The sequence below is a fragment of the Pieris rapae genome, chromosome 23 (genome assembly GCF_905147795.1).
Source record: "Pieris rapae chromosome 23, ilPieRapa1.1, whole genome shotgun sequence".
In the NCBI taxonomy this organism is placed as follows: Eukaryota; Metazoa; Arthropoda; class Insecta; order Lepidoptera; family Pieridae; genus Pieris; species Pieris rapae.
In genome coordinates this window covers 791,861-813,079 of record NC_059531.1, presented here as the reverse complement: position 1 = coordinate 813,079, position 21,219 = coordinate 791,861, and the positions used below count along the sequence as shown (strand labels likewise).

The following is a 21,219-nucleotide window of genomic DNA, read 5'->3' as shown; positions in this document are numbered from 1 at the left end:
TTCTATTTACTATTTCTTTAACCATCTGTTTACGATATAATTTAAGATTTATTAGTTTGTTCGACGTAATTTATCCTTATTCTTAAAAGACAAAACCCAAACCTTTTTAAACATCTGTTAACGATAAGTTAAGATTTATTAGTTGTTCCATGTAATGTGTCCCTATTCTTAAACGACAATACTCAAACCTTTTAAGTGTCAAGTTACAATTTCTTTTAACCATCTGTTTACGATAAATTAAGATTAATTAGTTGTTCCACTTAATGTATCCCTACTCCTAAACGACAAGACCAAAACCTTTAAGTATCAAGCCCCGATCCTTTGAAAGACACTTCCATTCCATATTCCTATTTGAACACTAGTTTTGTAAGCATAATTTTAAATAAAGTTTTTATTAGTTTAAAAACAAGTTTTTGTCACTGCCTCATAACACAACCCACTAAAAACACCTCAGCTCTCCACACACCCTTAAGATGAGACCTCAGAGGTCATCAAGGAATTCAACCCAAGGACATATATCGGAAATTTAGCCCAATCATGACCTGCGTAAGCTACATTGGCGTTAGCTGACATGAGTTAGCTGGACCTTGACTCATTCATGGCCGTAGAGGACCGTGACCTCTAATTAATTTGATATATTTGTTTTAAATATTGTATGATGATTTGCTTTTTTAAAAGAGTACCGAGAGTTTTTTACGCCGGCTTTTTCTCTCGGCCTACACCATCTGTCTTTGCCGATGAGTAGGGATGCCTACAGGTTAAAATTGATTGACGTGGAATAAGTGATACCTAGATGATCTTATGTTCCAAAATAAACGTATTTTATTTTATTTATTTATTTGAGTTTTAACGGCTGATCGCGTGGATGCGGACAAGCCCTGCCTCGGGTGATTGTTGGTGGTTCCGTGGGGTTTTAGTGGGTATGGACAGTGGAGAGTCCCACATAACCGTTCACAGGCAACCGGGAGGGTATGCGTAACGCATTTCCCGACGAACAAAAAAAAACACGAGTTAGCTACAAAATATCGGAGCAAACCTGGAAAAGGCTGCTAAAATAAAAAAATCTTTCGATTTATTTCTAACTTCACTTTCATGATAAGGACTTTTGAGTCACTGTTAAAAAATACGTGCCGTTGATCAACAATTTTTGTTACGTAATCATCGGTATTATTTGGAAATCGTTCCTATAAAAGAGACGCAAATGAAAATGTGTCAATATTACAAAATGGGGTCAATGCTGATATTGTTTTCTGTGTTTGTCTGTTGGGAGGTAAGTTTTTTGGATAGGTTTATTTATTTCTTAATCGTAGCTAACAAAAATTATATATAAAATCGAAACACACTTAACATAAATATGAAATACATATTTTCAATAAGTTTACAAAAGGGGACGAATAATAAAAATTATTTAAGTACATATAACTTAGACAGCTACCTAATTTGGCTGTGATGTGTGATGGTGTAGTGTGGGTATATACTTGAAGGTGTGTATGTCTGGTGTGAGCTCATGAAGCAGAAGCGCTATGGAAGTAGTTATAAAACATTTTAACTAGCTGGCTTTGAAGAGCTTTTTTTTTTATTTTCTACATAATATGTCGTTTTTTATGTGCTAAGTGGTACCGCCGTCTGACAGTCACATTGCCAGATGGCTCGCAAGTTCGTTGCCGACCTTTGACGAAAAATTTTTTTGTACTTTAGCGCTAATTTTATTTTTTAATTCTACGGCGCTTCCTCAACTTTTTATTAATTGTTTTACAACTATAATGTTTTACAACTATTTATTATACATAAATTGTCTGTGGTCTAATATTCTTTTTATAGAACGGACAGTATATACCGCCAATGGACACTGTCAAAGCTAGAGGGCTCGCGAGTGCGTTTCCGGCCTATTATATTTCAACAACTTGCTTTAAAACCTAATGATTTCCAAATTTACATTTTAATTTAATTTATTTTTGTTCTTGGGTTTATAATTTATATGGTTGGCATGGTATGGAATGTTGTCAAAGACGGTCAACGGTGTAGTCTACATGTTCCCCGTCTTTGACATCAACGCCTCACAGGTGACCTCTAAGGGTATTCAGAGTAGAGACTTACACAAGTAAGACTCATGATTTGTATTTTTGTTAAATTTAGAGAAAAATCTTGACTCTGTATTTATTTTACTAGGGTTATGCAGATGCGCAGGCGCGCGTCGAATACATGAAACCCCCCACCATCACAGCCACACCCATGGTGCAGCCATGCCAGTTCGTCATCCCGGCTGTCATCAAACCTCTTCTATCACCGGAACCGGAAATTCCTCGCGCACCCGCAGTACCCGAGTACCAGCCCTACCCAATGCCACCAATAATCATCAAAGAGGACAACAGCTGGCACCATCTTCTGTACTTTATGATCTTCGCCATGAAAAATAAAAACTATGCCGCTCCACCGCCGATGCCATACCAATACCCGATGCCTGGTTACGACAGATTCTGTAATGATGCTCCTCCATATATGCCCTATCCCTTTCCCATGCAGAACCAAGGCATGGACACGATGTATGATGATGAACCAGAACAAAGAGATAATGAAGTAACTCTAGTGATAAGAACTGATAAATGAATTACTAAATAAAAAATGTTCTATATGTAGTCTTTTATTTCTTTCCATCATCAGGTCAGGTATGATTTGGGAATCCTTTTAAGAAAACTGTGTTCCCATAATTTCAAAGAGATGGTATGAAATAAACTATTTTTTTAAGTTAACTTAATAAAATAAAACAAAAAATAAAACTAGTATTGTCTTTTATTAACATAACTTTTACACATTTAAAGAAAAACATTATGTTTAAATAATTATAAGTTTACAATAATACATAACTTCAATCCGTTAAAAAAGTGTTTTTTTTTAAATAAAACTACTTAAAGAAATATTACTTAAGTATACTAATACAAAGCAATAAAGACTCCAACACAAATCAAACGCACAAAAAAATAATCGGCGTTAAAACCCTTAACAGCTATTGTGCTTAATTTTTAAGTTACAGTTAAAGTTACAGAATAACGCTGCTGTTTTAAAGGCAACTAAGTCTAAGATATTGTTTATACTGCGTATGCGCAACGGGCCTACGCGACGCCCAAAAAGGGCATATTTTAGTGGGTGCGTTGGCCAGCGCAGTTGTTTTCCTCCACCGTACAAGAAACTTCATTGTGCATAAAATTATCCACTGTTAAAATGTTGAAAAAAAATATAAAATCCAAACACAAATGGAAAAAGATAAGTAGATAAGATAAATAATGATGTTTTTATAAGTTAATATTTATTAAAAAAAAACATACAACAAGGGGGGCAAACGGGCAGGACGGTCACATTATGTTAAGAGATACCGTCGCCCATGGACACTCTCAATGCTGGCATCGAGTGCTGGTTCGAGAGTGCGTTGCCAGCATTTTAAGAATTGGTACGCTCTTTTCTAGAAGGACCCTAAGTCGAGTTGTTTCGGAATTACTTCATTGGGTAGCTGTTTCCACATACCTAATGGTGGTGTCAGGCAGAAACTGCCTTGAGAAAATTCATTGATAATAATTTTCTTTTCAATATTTTGTTATCTTGGAATTGTTGTGAATATGTGTGTAATGGTGAATGTGGTATAACACAGAACAGATTTTCATTTTATTCATTTTATTTTATGACATTTTCCTTTTAATTATTATGTAGAGGGAGGGTTAACTTGCCGAGTTTCTTGCCTGTTCTTCTCAAAACAAGGCCTCCTGGTAGTTTTGCGAACGGATGGCGTAGTTTTGCTCTTTCGCGAATTTTGTAAACGTTTTTGACATTCATAAGCATGCCCTAAGACGCATCTAAATTTAATAAATTAATTTTGATTTGATTTGAATAATTGTTGAAAATCTAATAACTCTTAATCCTATGTCATAAATATAACCCGAAAACGGTTCCCGCTTTTGCGCCGGTCATTGACACCAAATGCAGTCTGCATGCAGATGTTTAAAACAACAAACTATTGAGAAAAATACACATAACGACATGTACATTATGTTTTGCTTAAATATTTTATGATATTCTTAGGAACGAAATTTTGTTCAACTTTCTGATGATTTTCTTTAATCTGAGGTTTAGACTTAAAAGGTCGGCAACGCACTCGCGAGCCCTCTGGCATTGAGTGTCCATGGGCGGCGGTATGACTTAACATCACGTGAGCTTCCTGCCCGTTTGCCCCCTGTATAAAAAAAGGCCTTAAAAGGTAGCTCCGAATTTTAATGGACTTTTTAAACAAAATTAATTTCAATAAAATCAGTCAAAGGCGAAGAATTTAATCTGGAGAAAGAGGCCCCTTTTCTCCAGATTAAATTAAATTAATAATTTTTAAATTATTTTTATTATTATTTAGGTTGATAATATTGTAAATACTGTATAAGGACTTTGTTTTTTCACATATGACGGACAGACTTGACTGACGAAAATACATACTCTTTATAATAGTAAAATTCAAAGTCAAAATTATTTATTTATTTAGGTAACACAATGTATACTTAAAACGTCAAAAATACATATTTAATATACTTAATAGAACGTGGAAATTAAAAAAAAAATTACGTGCTAATATTGACACATAGGGAAATTTCAAAATAGTTTGTGTATAAAAACAATTATTTTCGTTAAATTTAATATATTAAAAATGTCTATCTTTAAAGTTGCATTCTGTTTTATTGTAGTTCTCGCCTTACAGGTAATTTATATATCTTTTTATTTACTCTTTTATGTTACAGGGGGCAAAGGGGCTGGAGGCTCGCCCATTGCCAATATAGGTCCCAAGTGCGTTGATGGTTTTTTAAGAATTAGATTTAATGCATCAAAAAACTGTTTTTATGCTTTGTTAGTCTATCTCTTTCAATCACTTCGAAAACACAATTTGAGAGAAAGAGACGAAAGATTGCTTTAATTAAAATACGAATTTTTGTCTTTCAGGCAGTCAATTGTCAAATGGGATGCAATTGTGGGTCATACCCCATCATATACCGCGAGAAAAGCAATGATTTAGACGTCATACTGCCGATACTAATGCTGGCTATGATGGATGACGGTCCCTTTGGCCCCATGCCCCCAATGCCTTTTCCATATGCTGGTATGAAAAATAATGGTGGATGTGGGTGTGGTGGTTACCGGCGCTAAATATACAATATTTAATGTAAACTATCTTTATTTTATTTTTTCCATTCATTTAGACTATAGACAAACTCTATGGTTTCACCTATAGAGTATACTAAACTACTTATTACAACTAAGTAATTCGATTTTCAAAAATCGATTTAAATTCCATATCATTTTAGTTTTTTTTTAATTTTAAATGTCTTTATTTTTTTACTTTTTCTTTCAATAAACTTAGATCATTGATGTCATCTATCACAAACTACTTTATTCAATTTTCAAAATTCGATTCAATTTCGATATATCTTTGTTTTTTAAATGCTGTCCTGTCCGTAGTCTGTGAATTACATTATATTTTTTTTTATTATAAATGAAAATAAGAAAAACCATTATTTTATATATAATTTATGTTTAACATAATGTTTATATATTTTAGAAAATATAGTTTGTAACACGCAGTAGGTTATCTACTATTATTTATTTATTCATGGACTTCAGTTATGAATAATCAAATATTAAATATTGCAATCAACAAGAAGTGTATAGGAAAACCTAAATATAGTAAGACAAAAAAGAAGAAAGCCTTTCACATTCTTACCTCTTATTTAATAATCTAATTTACCTTAAGACATACTTAAACTAGTTTTGCTTCGCGGTTTTGACCGCGTTGAGTTTACAAGAGCTAATTACAGCTCTCCATAATTAGAACATATTTTTAATTCTTGAGATAAGTTAAGTAAACCAATGCTTTATAAGACATACATATATAAATCAATTAATCTTTATAAAATTCAAATCAAAACATGTATAGACATAATCCAGAGACAATGAAATACAACATTAACTGTGATCTATACACCTTAACCATAAATATCAAATCATCAAATAAAAATGAATCGCAAAACAACACTAAGCACGGAGACGGCTAGACAATTTCAATTCATTTTTCTCAGAGGACGAGATTGAGAAGAAAATTGGAAACCCTATAAGCCAACAGTCTCTAAAGGCTGAAACTGTTCCATATGTTGGTATGTTACTAAAATGCTAGGCTTAGTAGTATTATATATGTCACCGTAAGATTGAAAACATCGTTATATTACAATCTATCTAGTAAGATTGTAAACTAGCGATAGATTGTGAACCGTATCATTATGATTGCAATTTAACGCATCATTTTTCGCTATATTGTAATCTACCGAAGTAAAACCGTTAAATTACAATATGTCCCGCGTCAAATTGTCAACTGTCTGCAAGTTCTTCCTGATTGGTCGGTCTGATTTCATTTAGAAATGAAATAGACGTGTCACTTAAATAAAATAAATTTATTATTTAATAGGAAATCCTGACATATGTTAGAAACAAATTGTAACGAAATATTTATTCTACAAACACAAATTCTAATTAAAAATTAAAAAAAAATCAACAATTAAGCACAATTTATAAAAATAGAAATAACAAACAAATATGACGTGTGGCCGGGATGGCGGGGGCACATACCGTTCAACCAATCAGAGCGCGAGTTGCATTCCGTCTTACGCCGGTTCACAATTTGACCGCTTCCCATCGATAGATTACAATCAAGCGAAAAATGATGCGTTAAATTGCAATCATAATGATACGGTTCACAATCTATCGATAGTTTACAATCTTACTGGATAGATTGTAATATAACGATGTTTACAATCTTACGGTGACATATATAAGGCGAAACGTAAAAAGTAAAGGAAAGTATTATATATACTTCTAGTATAGTTGAATCGTATATGGCAATTTAAAAACAGGTAGACACACACACTGGAGTGATGGCGAATACATAAAAATTTTGATGCTTCTTCAGTTTGGTAGCGATTGATGGAGGGATGTTATATAGTCTTTGACATAATCATGCCCCACAATTCTCGGTTTGAATCTGTGGCGCTTTAGTATATTGTACGTATATTAAACTTACAATTAATTAATTAATAATTAATTCATTTAAAAAAAAATATTTCTTTTATTACTTAATTAAATATTTTTTATTAAATAAACTTCTATATTTTCTCTAGTCTGTGACATACTCCTGAGTGAGATTGCCCCACGGTTCTATCTTTGAATCTGTGGCGCTGTAGTAAACCGTATGTCAAAAAGCTATACTTTCTCTAATCTGTGACAAAGACCCACGATTCCCAATTTTAATCTGTGCGGCTGTCAGACTACGCGCTTCCCACGTGATATATTGTATTAAATATATTAGGTAATATCACATCTAAGAGTTCGCTTTCGCATAACGTAATTTCCGATATGAATAGAAATTGCGCATGAAGATTTCACAATAATATGTAATGGACGCTATAAAATGACATTTCTTTGATCACAATTTTATTAAAGTAATAGAAATAGGTTAACACTCTATTGTTCTCTATTCTTATTATTGTTCTATTAAAACTAATCGGGATATGATTTAAATTACATGATGATATGGCTTATCTGCACTATCGTTTTGAAAGTAAGTTTATTTATTACATAATTGTTTATGGTCATGAAATTTTGTTGTATAGGCCTCAGACTTCTGCATCTGTTTCACCATTTGTCAATCTTAGGGAAGTAGATCAGCCACCTGTGCCTGACCCTCGTCGTTTTAGCAAGGCAGCCGATTTACTCACGATGTTTTCTTTCACCGTTCGAGCGAATGTTGTGCACATATAAAGAAAGTCTATTGATGCACAGCCGGGTAGTGAACCTATGACCAGGAAAGAGTCACGCTGCAACCATTAGGCAATGTTGTTTCAATTACTTCATGTAATCGATATTTGTATGAGAGATCAATCAAGAATACATTACTATTTTATAAAAAACAAACTTAAAAAGGAAGATTAAAATTTACACTCTTAACAAACATCAGACTTAAAATTGATGTTTTGTAGTATTTTCGGAAACCATATGGTATCAATATATTAATTCAGTCGTAATACGGCAATATTTTAATGTTTTAAATTATGTAATTATAGCATATCCATTAAAACTTTTATTTCTATAAGTTACATATAAGAGTATGTAAGTATACACAAAATGTTAAAATTCTAAAATACATAAGGGATATTATATTAATAACTCCAAATGAAATGTTACGTTCAAAAGTTTGGACACGGCCAATATTAACGAGATTTTTAACATATGCTTTTACAGAGCTATGCCAGTGGCAGCAAAGACGCGACATATGCTGGTAAACAATGCGGAGTTCGCTATACAAGATCAGTCGAACACAAAAGTTACATGTTTCCCGAAACCGCCTATCCAATGACAATTTTAGACGCCAAACCATATTATTTCCTAACCGAAGCACAGGACAGTATTCTGAGCCCATTTGAGAAGGATGTCCAGGAGTCATTTAAGCGACTTGAGACCAGAAAAGAAGTTCAATCTAATTTGGATCTTACAGGTACTTCTAAACAGGAAAAAGTCAATATATCTTATGAATATGTTATATGTAATATATCTCAAACCCAAGATTCTGTAAATAATACATCAGCTACAATAGAAGAATCTTTCAGTGAAACAGATATTAATGAAATTATTGATACAATGAACATATTAGATACTATTGAAGAAAATGATTTCATAAATGAATTGCAAATGGATCACGTAGACAGCAATGAATCTGTGTTAGTTGATATGTCGTCTGAAGTAGCAAAATCATGGATTATAGACGAGACAGATATATTGAATAATTTGATAAAGACAAACACAGATAACGAATATAGTTTCACAACCGATTACGAGAAAACTACAATATTACCAATGTTATAATCTATGTAACTATTTATTTACATTTGATCCCTTTGGAGCTGAGAACTTGGGATTTAAGTGCACAGTTAATTGAAGGCCACTGGGACCAAATTAAATATGTTTAAATTTTTTTATACTTTTTTCATTATGACTATGTATGAATATTGTGTACTATAGTGAAATAAATATTTTTTTATATTTTATTTTTCGTTTTATTGATGATCTTATTCACAGTAAACATCAAAGTTTTTTCGTATCCTACTAATAATGTGTATTGCAGCTTCTAACCGCTCTCCAAATAAATAAAACATGAGACTTTTTGAATAAATTTGTATAATTGAAATTACTTATTTACGTAACCATCCATTGTGTAGATTTATTGTTACTAAAACAATTGAACTATTACCAAATACATCCTTTGATAGGCGATTACATAAATACAAGTAATAGGTCTATATGACATCGATAAGCGAAGTATTTAGGTAACCTGCCGATTTCCTAGGAAACTCAATGAAATATGTGTTATAAATAATTGCGATAAAACTAATTTTTTACACTTGAAAATGGCTGTTCGGGAAAAGGTCGCCTTATTCTCAATTATTATCGTAGTGTTTGCGGTAAGTTTTACGTCATCAGTACATAGTATACAACAAAGTCGCTTTCTCTGTCCCTATGTCCCTTTGTATGCTTAAATCTTTGAAATTACGCAACGGATTTTGATGCGGTTTTTTTAATAGATAGAGTGACTCAAGAGGAAGGTTTATATGTATAATAACATTCATTAAATAGTCGAGAAGTACTGTTATTTTTGAGGTTTCTAATGTGATGTCGTCAATAATTACATTTTTCCGCTTACATTGCAAACGCAGGCTGAACCCTACCAGATTTATCAAAATAATGTACTAAGTATTGTACACATTGAAAAGGCCTAAGAAAAATCCGTAATGGTATATGTTATATGTCGCGTATATTATCGGAGCTTTCCAGCGACGGAAAAAACAATACGTAATGAAAACCTTCTTTTCATCAGCATTGCACCCGTGCGAAGCTGGGGCGGGTCACTAGTATATTTATATATTTAACACGCATTGTGTTCTACAATCATCTATATGTTACAGATCAAATATGCAAATAGCTTGCCGAAGAGTATGGCAAAGAGAGCGAGACCGGGCGTTAAACCAGTTTTCAATTCAACGCCAGCTCCTTGGACCAAGCAGAAATCCTCACGACATCAGATATCAAAAACAAACCAACGGGACGTATTTGAAAAATTTAACTTCCCTGAAATAGAATACCCATCAGCTTCAACACCAAACACTCCGTTGTATTTTCATGATATCGAAAATAAATTTACAGATACAGCATTGAAGGGAACACAGCCCAAACGAAAAGTGGAAAAACAAAGACGAAATCGAAAGTTCAACAAATCAGTACAGGGAAATTTGAAAGGAGCTGAATTTTCATCAGCACCTAGTTATCGAGACGTAGGCACTTTCCCTGACGTAGAATATCCGTTAAACAACAAAGATGTCTGGCGGCCTAATTATTGGAACTGTCCACCTAAGATCTTTCAACCTTCAAACATCACTAAATCAAGAAGACGAGGTATACACAGTAGTACAAAATCGACAGTAAAATCAAAGAATAACCAGGCAATCCCAAAGCGTCTATCCAACTTAAACAGAACTAACAGGAATCATCCAGGTGTTAGGGAAGATAATACAGGAGTAGAGTTACCTACAAAGAAGCGATCACACGACGTATTGCCATCGCATGAGCCACTCTTTGATTATTCATATACGGCCACGCCTACACCAGATCCATCGCCAGAAATTTCAGCGTTGCGAACGAAACTTGCATCAAACATAGCACAAAGAGCCATATCATTGATTAAGGATAAAGTAAATTCTAAGACTTCTACAGAGCCTACATTAGCGTTAATTAATGACCATGATTTAGAAGAGATATTATTTAACCCACGCAACTTTAATAGCCACTCTTTGATTGATTCTATTAAAGTTAATGAGACTCCAGTAAACGTGGATACATATAATACAACTGAGCCCGCGATAAATATGTTTACTGCGATCACAGAAAGTCCAGAGCTCCATAAATTAAATCAAACGAACACATTTGGAACTGATAATACAAATTTATTGCCACTTAACGATATAAATATAGACTCATTATCACCACGTGGTCCTCACAACGATCCAAACAGATCAATAGTTGAACATAGTGTTGGCGTTATAGATAAAAGTGTGAATAATGAAACTATAACTGATAAGCCTAACAATGACTCAGACGAAGATTATACTACAGACGATCCAACCGACAATTATGTTCTAAGCACGATTTCTCCCATAGATAATTGGAGAAATACAGATATAATAGACCCGTATAAGTCTGTATCGTATCCAGATGATTTGGAAGAGTATTTTATAGCTGTAAAGTAGTTTTCAAGGAAATTGTATGCTCCAGTGGTTACCGTTTAAGTGATTTATGTATTATTGATGAATGAAAGCTATTTATTTATTTATAAAATTCAGAATTTAAAATATACTATTTTCGTACATACATTTTTTTTGTCTAATTAATATTTTGGCGTAGTTTCGTGTGAAACTATGATAGTTTGCTGTTTAATCTGCTAAAAGAGGTTATACATTTGGCCTATATGTCATATTATATTTAGGCAAGAAGGTTTGTTATATTGTACAAATTTGTACAAATTAATTGCTGCTAGTATATATATATATATATACTAGTAGCAATATTTAAATTTAAATTTATTTGTCTGTAATTTATATATTATATTATATATTGCTATATATATATATATATAGAAATATATAATATAATATATAAATTACAGACAAATAAATTGAAATAAAATATAATTAAATTGCGACTATAATTAAAGATCTAAGCTATCCTATCTCTTAAGTTGGACCAGACTGATCACGGTGTGCCAATTTAAAATCGGTTAAGTAGTTTAGGAGTCCATTGCGTACAAACATCGTGACAGGAGATTTATATATATAAAGAAGATTGGTCCACTTTTTGGAACAACCTTTTTACTGTTATCAGTTCAAATGGAAATAATTAGTTAAGTTTTTAAATTACTTTTAATTAAACACTCTTAAGCTTTCAGTGCATACGCATGTAGACTTAGAGTCTGTTTCACAATGTCCGGATACGTTCCTAATAAGCTATTTATTACTTATTTGGTAGGATAAACACTATTAATGCGTTTCACGACTGTTCGATAGCGCTATTCGTCATGAAACGCGAAGTATCTTATTCGGAACTTTTATCTGTCGAATAATTTATGTGTTGCATAGCTATTTGGTACTTTATCCATACATTGTGAGGTCGACAACAGGCCCTTCAGGTAACTAGCCCGACGCGTATTGCGTTCAACCACTTGCTAACTCAGAAATGAATTTACAACTGCTTTAACAAGTACAATTAAATAAACTGTACTGTGAAATTGAAGGCATTTGTAAGAGTTATAAGTCGGTATTAACCCGACACTGTTGTCAATGTCTGCCTATGGTTTCATTTAATATATACTAAGGTTTTGCTAAGAACTAAAATGGATACAACGATCTATTTACATATACATAATATAAAATTCTCGTGTCGCGGTGTTTTTAGTGAAACTCCTCCGAAACGGCTAGACCGATTCTCAAGAAATTTTGTGTGCATATTGGGTATGTCTTAAAATTTGACAACATCTATTTTTCATCCCCCTAAATGTAAAAGGAAGTCCACTTGTTTTTTATGTTTTAAAATGATATACATGGCAAAATGACATTTGCCAGGTCAGCGAGTTTAAATTTATATGTATATCTTTATTAGTAGTTCTAGTTACATATATAAAATAGTAAAAGTACAAAATTGCAATTAAAATGCAAAAGGAGTCGAGTTTTTTGTAAATTTAACTTTTTTACTTTGTTTGCTTTAAAAAAAAGACGGCGCTTCAGCTTTTTAAGGTCTGAGCTGTTTGATAGCCAATGATCAACTCATGGTCAGGGTCAGGGTTTTTGGGTCTAAGGCCGGTTTCCTAGGTTTTCCTCCACGAGGAAGTGTTAAATACACAGACAGTCAATTGCCTCAGCAGATCGAACCTATGACTTCATGAGAGTCATGCTGAACCCTGGATACACAAGCCAAAATTATTAATAAATAATTTTTAAAGGGCTTCTTAACTTTGATATAACGAATATAATTACATGTCGAATTTATATATATTAAGTAAAACTATATTTCCTTTTAATGTGTAATTTTATTCTAGGAGTACATTGTCACATATAACTATTTAATTTATGTTTACAAATATTGTAAATTCTATTTTAAAAGAGTAAGTGTGGAGTTTCTTGTTCATTATTCTCCACACCTTTTGGAAGGGTCAAGTAGAATCATCTTTATATTTTATTTAACGTTCAAAAGTGCTATTTTGGGTGGTCTAATTGGAATAAATGATTTGATTTGAGAAGCACCTGCTATTCAGAGTGGTGGCGAAAGCCTATCCTACTGGGCAATACACCTCAGCCATCAAACTGGGCCCTCGGGGTTCGCCAATTAACCCAAGGGTTCCATCAAAATGATACATTACACCTGAATAACAAAGGTTAAAAAATCAATCTTCTGGGCAATAATTATATAAAATACAAAAATAATAATTTAAAATCTAGGTCATTGCCAAGTCGTATGACATTGAACAAGTGCACAATAAACGTGAAATCAATTTATTACTACGAAAATGAATAACAATTTACTCAACACATTATTAATCAAGACAATAAGGAAAAAAAACACAAGTCGCAAGTCTGTCGTTGAATTTTGATTTTGTTTCTTTTGGAGAAACTCTTAGCTTCACAGCTTATTAAAGATGAAACGAATAAGTATCGCTATACAGAGAGAAACGCCACCATTAAAGTTCTGAGACGAAACTTTTTCAAATATGTTTCTATTGAAGTTATACTTCTTTTGGCGCGATGGAGAAAAATGATAAAAGTGAATTTTTACGATGCGCGCACACCAACACCAAAATTCGACATCGTAAAGTTAGGTCTATGTGGCATGGACATCGATAACTATGTTCATTTATATTCTAGTATTTTTATATTTAGAACACGTGTTTCGTAACAGTACAATTAAACAGTGTGAATAAATAAATATTATTTTGGTGTTTTAAATCAATTTCATATACGACGGTGATAGTATTTACTAATAATTTATTTATTTAAATAAAATCTTTTTCATTAATTTTAATATTTATCGCTAATCACTCTGCATTTTAGATTTTTTCCACACGCCTAAGAAGTATAACTTCTAACGCGTGTACATAAGTACACACACTCTTTTTTTTTTCAATTTTTTTTTATTATAATTACTTATTACGATGTAAGTAAAGATACATACAGCATTAAAGTGACCAAACTTTTTAAATTTATTTTAATTATCTATTTATTAATTATACAAAAAAATACAAAATCATTTATGTTTCCCAAAAAACGTGATCGGATTCTTAAATATCTAAGTAATTTTCCTAATGATGGCGAATTGTGCGCCGGCGCAGTGATGTAACCCCAAGGTCGCGAAGTGTCATTGCGACCGGTTTGTTTTTGCGTTTCAATTATTTCGATATTTAGAGTTTCTCTTGGTTTTTTATTTCCGTTGATTGTTATTTCAATTTAAATTAGCCATTGTTTAAGATAAGTGTATTTCACAGTAGATCGCTGCTGGCTTTTAACTGTTGGATGTAGTCATTTTTGTATGGACAAAGTCCAGAATATTTGATGCGGGTGAGAGAAATTTATTGTATAACAGGGGGCATACCGGCAGCTCATCTGATGTTAAGTGATAGACAACATTGCCAGAAGGCTAGCAAGTTGCCGGCTTTTTAAGAATTGTTAAGCTCTTTTAAACCTTAAGTCATCGAATTGGTTCGGAAATATTTCAGTTCTCTCCGATGATGAAACTGTAAAGCCAGTTAGAAATATTAAGTATTTAATCAAAATAAAAAAAAACAAAATTCATTTATTCAGTTTAGATGCGTCTTGCGATGCATGAATGCGATGCGATGAATGTCAAAAACGTTTACAAAATTCGCGAAAGAGCAAAACTACGCCATCCGTTCGCAAAACTACCAGGTCTTGTTATGAGAAGAACAGGCAAGAAAGTCAGCAAGTTTTACCCTCCCTCTACATAACAATAATTCAAAGGAAAATGTCATAAACCACAACGTCATTTAAGTTATGTACATAACTAATCAATAATCATTTACATATCAGGGACTCAAACTCAAAAGTAAAGCATAGTAAAAACAGAAATTTTAGCAATAATGTTTTATCTGTGTGATAAACAGCATTCATTATCTGTGTATTTAATAACATTACTGTCCGCTAGGTGGCGCCAAACTCGTCGCCAAGTCGCCAATTTCCAATACGTTTATTGTATGATGGTTATATTTAGTGATGGATGTTTACACAGCAGGGTTGCAGCAGTTGCAGCAGTGTTGTCATAGTGAAGCAAGCTTGCGGCTCTAACCTCTGATGTCGTAGGTTCGATCTCCGGCTGTGCACCAATGGACTTCTAGAAATCTAACCTCACCTAACAATGTTTGAATGCCTGATTATTTTGTTTTATCTACGTTGAAGCTAATTCTCGGTTGTTCCAAAACGAAAGCCCCTAAAATCAGCAAGTACCCAACTGCCTATAAAAAGACGACCATGGAATATATGGAGATCTAATCCAAAGCCCAAAGGATTCGTGTATAAACATACAAAAATCCATTTGTCCTTTGTCCTATTGGGCGAAAATGACAGATGCGGTATAATTGCTGTTTGGGCTTGGTATGGCGTCATTGTGGGGACGAAGCGTGTCCAAGGTCATGCCATGCATGAGCAGTTCCAGAAAATCGTTCATTTCCAATCATTGTTTTGTTATGCCAATATTTATTTGCTTTTGTACTGAAGATACAGAATCTGTACCATCGTTCTGATGCTCCTTCACGGCAAAAGCCTACATCATCTTTTTTAATTTCCTTTCGCTTCTTCGGGTCTTTGATTTTCTTAAAAGCATTGTCAATGATTGCTAAAAAATGAATACATTTATGTAGTATTATTTTTGAGAGCTTTACTTACTTTTGCTGACAAGAGGAGGGGGGGATAAATTGCTGGAAATCATCTTAAGTAATACTTGAACGGCCCTTAAAGTACAAGAAATAAAAGTCAAAAGTCAAAATTTATTTATTCATATAGGTAACATAATGTACACTTATGAACGTCAAAAAAAAAATTTGTTTAAATGAAACTAATTTTACATTTACTGCCAGTTCTCAAATCAAGGGCGTAGAATGGAAGAGAAGAACTGGCAATAAACTCTATTATAATAATATTATTAAATAAAAGGCTATTATTATTAATGTATGAATAAATGAAATTTTGATTAATTTATGATTCACGCTTGAATCATATTCCCAGAAGTAGATTTGGATTTCGGCGAGATCTAGCATGAGAAGAAAAATTTAAATAGAGCCCGCCTACTCCCATTTTGTGGCTTCAAACATTGCGTAAGTCACCAATAAATGCCAACATGCACCATTTTTTCCAATTATCCAATTATACCCATAGGGTTGCCATGAAACGAAATTAAATAATTTTATGGCAAATTTAAAGTTCCTTTAGATTACATTCTACGAGATCGATGTCTGGTTGTATAGTTATGATGGTAGCTACAATTTCTACGTAACCGTCTTGTAGCAAGTAATTTTTTTAAATGTTTATCGTGAACGGGTGCTACTTGTGGTGACTGGTCGTACTTGAATTCGTGTATGCGGTGATATCAGTTGTTTCTATTACATATTAAGTATTGCGTGTTGTTCGCACGAGTATGTAACTCCGTGCTCCTATTTCACCATGCCTCCTGCTGATAGAGGACAAATCTTTGTTTTTAATTTTTATCATTCTTTATTACTCAAGATGTCATATGGAACATGGTGTAATGGTTGCAGCTCCTCACAAAGGTTGTGTACAAAAAACTTGACGATTAAAAAGAGAGGCGGAGAGTTCTCTTCCTTTCTACGCCCATCAGGGCGACCATTGAGAACTGGCAGTAAATGTAAAATTAGAAGCATTTAATTTATATTTCTTTTTTTAATGTTCATAAGTGTACATTATGTTACCTACATGAATAAATGATTTTGAATTTTTGAGAGGTATTATTTATGTATCTACGTGCATGTTCAAAGCTGGTTGGACACCATCTTATACATACGATTCGGTGTATTTATTTAGTTAACGAAATAGGTTAACCGACCTTCCTCATTGTCCATTGTCTGAGTGAACTGGCAGAAATTATATTATTTGTGAGTGCCTATAGTAGTTAGTTAATTTCTAGTATTTTTTATAATATATTTATTATTTTTTTGTTTCGTAAATTTTATTCATTTATTGTTCACTCTTGACAATTTAGGGTCACCTGTTTTTATAAATAAATAAGTAAAATAAAATCTTGTTCAGAGAAGAGTTTTGGTGGGTTCTTTGAATTGCATTAAATTTGAATGCTAAATATGTTTTTTTTACAGAATTACCATAAATAAAAGTTATTCTGTAAAAAGAAGATATTCTCAACATACTTAATTCAGCGGCGCTACAACCTTTTTTAGGTCTGAGCCTCAGACCTCTATAACTGTTTCATGAACATGAAGACTTTTTGGGTCTCAGTCAAAGCTGTTTTCTCACGAGGTTTTCCTTCACCGTTCGAGCTTAAAATGCGCACTTAAAAAGAAAGTCCATTGGTGCACAGGGTACTGAACGTACGACCTCGGGGATTAGAATCGCAAGGTAAATCTACTTTGTCAACACTGCTCTATAGTCTATTAAGGCCCTATCCCAGAACGAATAGCTGTGTCAGTGTATTGGTACCCGTAATAACAATTAGTTATGTTAAACATTAAATTAATTATTTTTTTTAAATGGATTACTTGGCTAGGGATTAAATATAACGTGTAAATTTGAAAATCATGTTCTATATAAATTTACGTCATAAATGAATACAAAGTGTCAAAAATGGGCTATGTTTGGTTTTTTTTCTATCGAGGGAAATTATTTAAATCGTGTATCGATCTTTTAAAATGGATAGATAAACTACTCAACCATATCCTTTTTCCATTTGGCCTACTTTAAGAAACGATGACAAAAAAAGGAAAGAAACAATTTATTTCTTTGGAGTATAGCAACCGGATAGATCCTAAACTCTACTACCTACAAAATAATTTTAAAGTCACATTAAATGTAGATTTATTAATCAAATTTCTAAATACACTCCACTCATATTCGCCATTAATTACATAAAACACATTAGAAACATCTTATACATAACAGCTTAACACAATTTGTAACTATGATGTATTGTCTGTTATGTAGTTTATGATTACCATGTAATTACTTTAAAATGCAAAATTTTGAGAATGTACGAACAATTTCCACGAATTCTTTTAACAGAAATTTGATTTTCTACGTACTTAAGGAAGTTCGACATAATAGAGAGAGTAAGAGATAAGGAAGTGAGAGATAAATATCAAATTACCAAACTGAATTTTGAATTTTAAATTATCGTAATCTTTTGGATTGATTTGCTTCAGTTCAAAATATTGTATGATACAAAATTTGGCGATTAAAAAAGTGTCGGAGAGTTTCTTGTGAGTTCTTGCCCGCTCTACGCCCTTGACTTGCGAACTTTCTGTCGATGTTCATATGTGTACTTGGTTACCTATATGAATAAAGTTATTAAGGGTTTAATAACAGTTTGATATAGTTTATTATTTCTATATATAAAATTATTATATATTTTGTATTAACAATTATTTAGGAAAGTCAGTATTCTTTGCATTAACCTTAGTCTACCCTTTTCCAGAGTATTACTATCATACAAAGAAACATTTTGTTTATTTATTATTTATTTATAAATCAAATCAAATCAATCGGTATTACTACGCGGTACGGTACACTTAAAATCTAATATATAACATTCTCGAGTCACAGTGTTTGTCTGCGAATCGAATATTCACTTCCTGCACTCACCATGTTTATTTTTTTTTCTTTTACTAGGATTGCCTGAAGAGTTATAAGCGATAACTTTGCCTGTTGCACACCTTGTAATTTTTATGTATGGTGTTATTTTTGTTCCTTTTATTTTCATTTTTACATGAGCAGTGTTGGCCTATTGGCTTCAGCGTGCGACTCTTATACTTGAGGTCGTAGGTTCGATCCCGGGCTGTGCACCAATGGACTTTCTTTCTATGAGCGCATTTAACACATGTCTTAGACCCAAAAAGTCGACGATGTTTGTCAGGCACTGGAGGCTGATCACCTACTTACCTATTAGATTTAAAAAAGATCATGAAACAGATTCAGAATTCTGAGGCCACGACCTAAAGAGGTTTTAGCGCCACTGATTTATTTTTTTATTATTTTTATTGCAACGAAGTGTGAATAAATAAATAAATAAGAAGTACTACATACGACTAGTTACTGTTTAAAAACTAATGGAACAAAACAAATAATAACATATGTTAAGGTGAAGAAAACGGTATGAGACCCATCTTCATACCTCATAAAGAGATTTAATGCTGAATTATGATATTGTGTGTGAAATTAATAGTTATAGCCCACGTATTAAAGATCAGCAGCTAACAAGATATGCGGTGAGAGGCTTGTGGGCGGATGTTGGCGCAAGGCCGCTTGCACAATGCAACTCACACACCTAACTCCTAATGTTTATAGCCTTTCTTAATATATAGTCTATATCAAAAATCAACTGAAACCTGCAGTTCATGTGGAAAGAAAAAATGTGAGCAGTCACGGGACGCCTGGCAGATGTGAAATATCGACATTATTTTGTAAAAGTAATATGCAGAAAAGAATAGATTGTGATAGGAACTAAATATGTCATAGTGATAAAATAAAATATTACGATTTTTTTTTTCCAGATAATGATGACTATTTGTTGAATAAACATTATTTTCATTACTTATTTTTAATGTGAAATTTACTACTGCATTTAGACTGTATTTCATATAGCGTGGCGACGCGTCGCCACGGCATGCGTCGCCACGCCAGAAATCGGTTTTACGTGCGGCTATAGATGTTTCACCATGTATCCTATCCATGAACAAATTTTTGAGATCGCGCTATTCTAAAGCCTTGCACGGTAAATAGGCTTTAGATGACAAAAAAATTACGTCACATTTTTATGTCACGGACTTTTTTCAGATTTTGATAAATTTAAAGTCCCCTACACTTACGAACGTCAGAAAAGAAGTGAAATTAATTCTAAATTTGCATTTACTACCAGTTCGCAAGAGTTATTTTATTTAACTTTCAAAAGTGCCATTTTAGGTGGTCTAATTGGTATAATTGATTTGAATTATTTTTGCGTTGCAGGCAAGAAGAACTGGCACGAATCTCCGGTACTCTTTTTAATCGTTAAGTTTTGAGTCATACAAATTGTTTGAACAAAAATATTCCTCAAATTTATATAAAGCTTTATTGATTTATTTAGTGATAATTCTCTCATTTCGCTTCGAAGTTTCTTGTAGAAATACAATTTCTATATTTGTCTATGATTAGCCTGGTTAGTCGAACGCTTAAATTAGTTCTGTTTCGAGTATTATACTGGTGAATCTATCTATAAACAAAACACTTTGCTCTATTGTCAATAGTTTAAATATAGGAATCTTTATTGGTTCTTCTCACACTTTGGGTTACATTCTAATTTCAAACAGAACCATAACTTTTTTGAAACTATTCTGTAGTCTATGTCCAACGGCATTTGTGATGTAAATATTCAAAATATTTTGCAAAGAATGTACAATATGCAATTGTCAACAATGTTATTAATGGCACATTCCATCACATGATATTGCATGCAGTGGAAACATGACATATGTTTATAAACAAAAAGATTAGTTCTTTTCTTCTTTAAATGTAAATCTAGCTTTTCATTTTGTAAGGTATCACCTCAGTGTAATTTTTTTATATTCCTATTTTTTTCAAAGTAAAGCTATTTTTCCACAAGTCTTTTTAACATCAAAATTACGGCCGTATAGACATGAACTTTTTTTAAAGAAATTTTTAAGTAATTTATTAGTGTATGAAATAATGAATTAAAACCAATCCGGTGAGCTTATCCTAACTATGCAAAAACATTGCAATTTTGAGAGAGTCACACTGAGATGATGCCTTAATGATGTTCATATGGTTACAGTGACTTAAACTCTGAGGTTTGTATAGA

The 21,219-nt window shown here is 32.8% G+C and overlaps 3 protein-coding genes and 2 long non-coding RNA genes across 6 annotated transcripts in view; 4 read left to right on the top strand and 1 right to left on the bottom strand.

Moving 5' to 3' along the window:
* The window catches only part of LOC110993447 (serine/threonine-protein phosphatase 2A regulatory subunit B'' subunit beta), a 97,084-nt gene that overhangs the window by 61,411 nt on the left and 14,454 nt on the right, over nucleotides 1-21,219 (bottom strand). The window lies entirely within an intron of this gene.
* Nucleotides 1,228-2,632, top strand: LOC123690297. The gene is made up of 2 exons (XM_045633546.1): nucleotides 1,228-1,270; nucleotides 2,170-2,632. The coding sequence occupies exons 1-2, from the start codon at nucleotides 1,235-1,237 to the stop codon at nucleotides 2,605-2,607; spliced, it is 474 nt and encodes a 157-aa protein (XP_045489502.1). The 5' UTR covers nucleotides 1,228-1,234; the 3' UTR covers nucleotides 2,608-2,632.
* LOC123690299 lies at nucleotides 4,685-5,196 on the top strand. The gene is made up of 2 exons (XR_006750990.1): nucleotides 4,685-4,732; nucleotides 4,972-5,196. It is a non-coding gene; the product is annotated as an uncharacterized LOC123690299 (long non-coding RNA).
* LOC110993449 lies at nucleotides 7,414-9,119 on the top strand. The gene is made up of 2 exons (XR_006750991.1): nucleotides 7,414-7,636; nucleotides 8,317-9,119. It is a non-coding gene; the product is annotated as an uncharacterized LOC110993449 (long non-coding RNA).
* On the top strand, nucleotides 9,328-11,491 carry LOC123690294. The gene is made up of 2 exons (XM_045633541.1): nucleotides 9,328-9,533; nucleotides 10,035-11,491. Exons 1-2 carry the CDS (start codon nucleotides 9,480-9,482, stop codon nucleotides 11,370-11,372), a joined length of 1,392 nt encoding a protein of 463 aa, XP_045489497.1. The 5' UTR covers nucleotides 9,328-9,479; the 3' UTR covers nucleotides 11,373-11,491.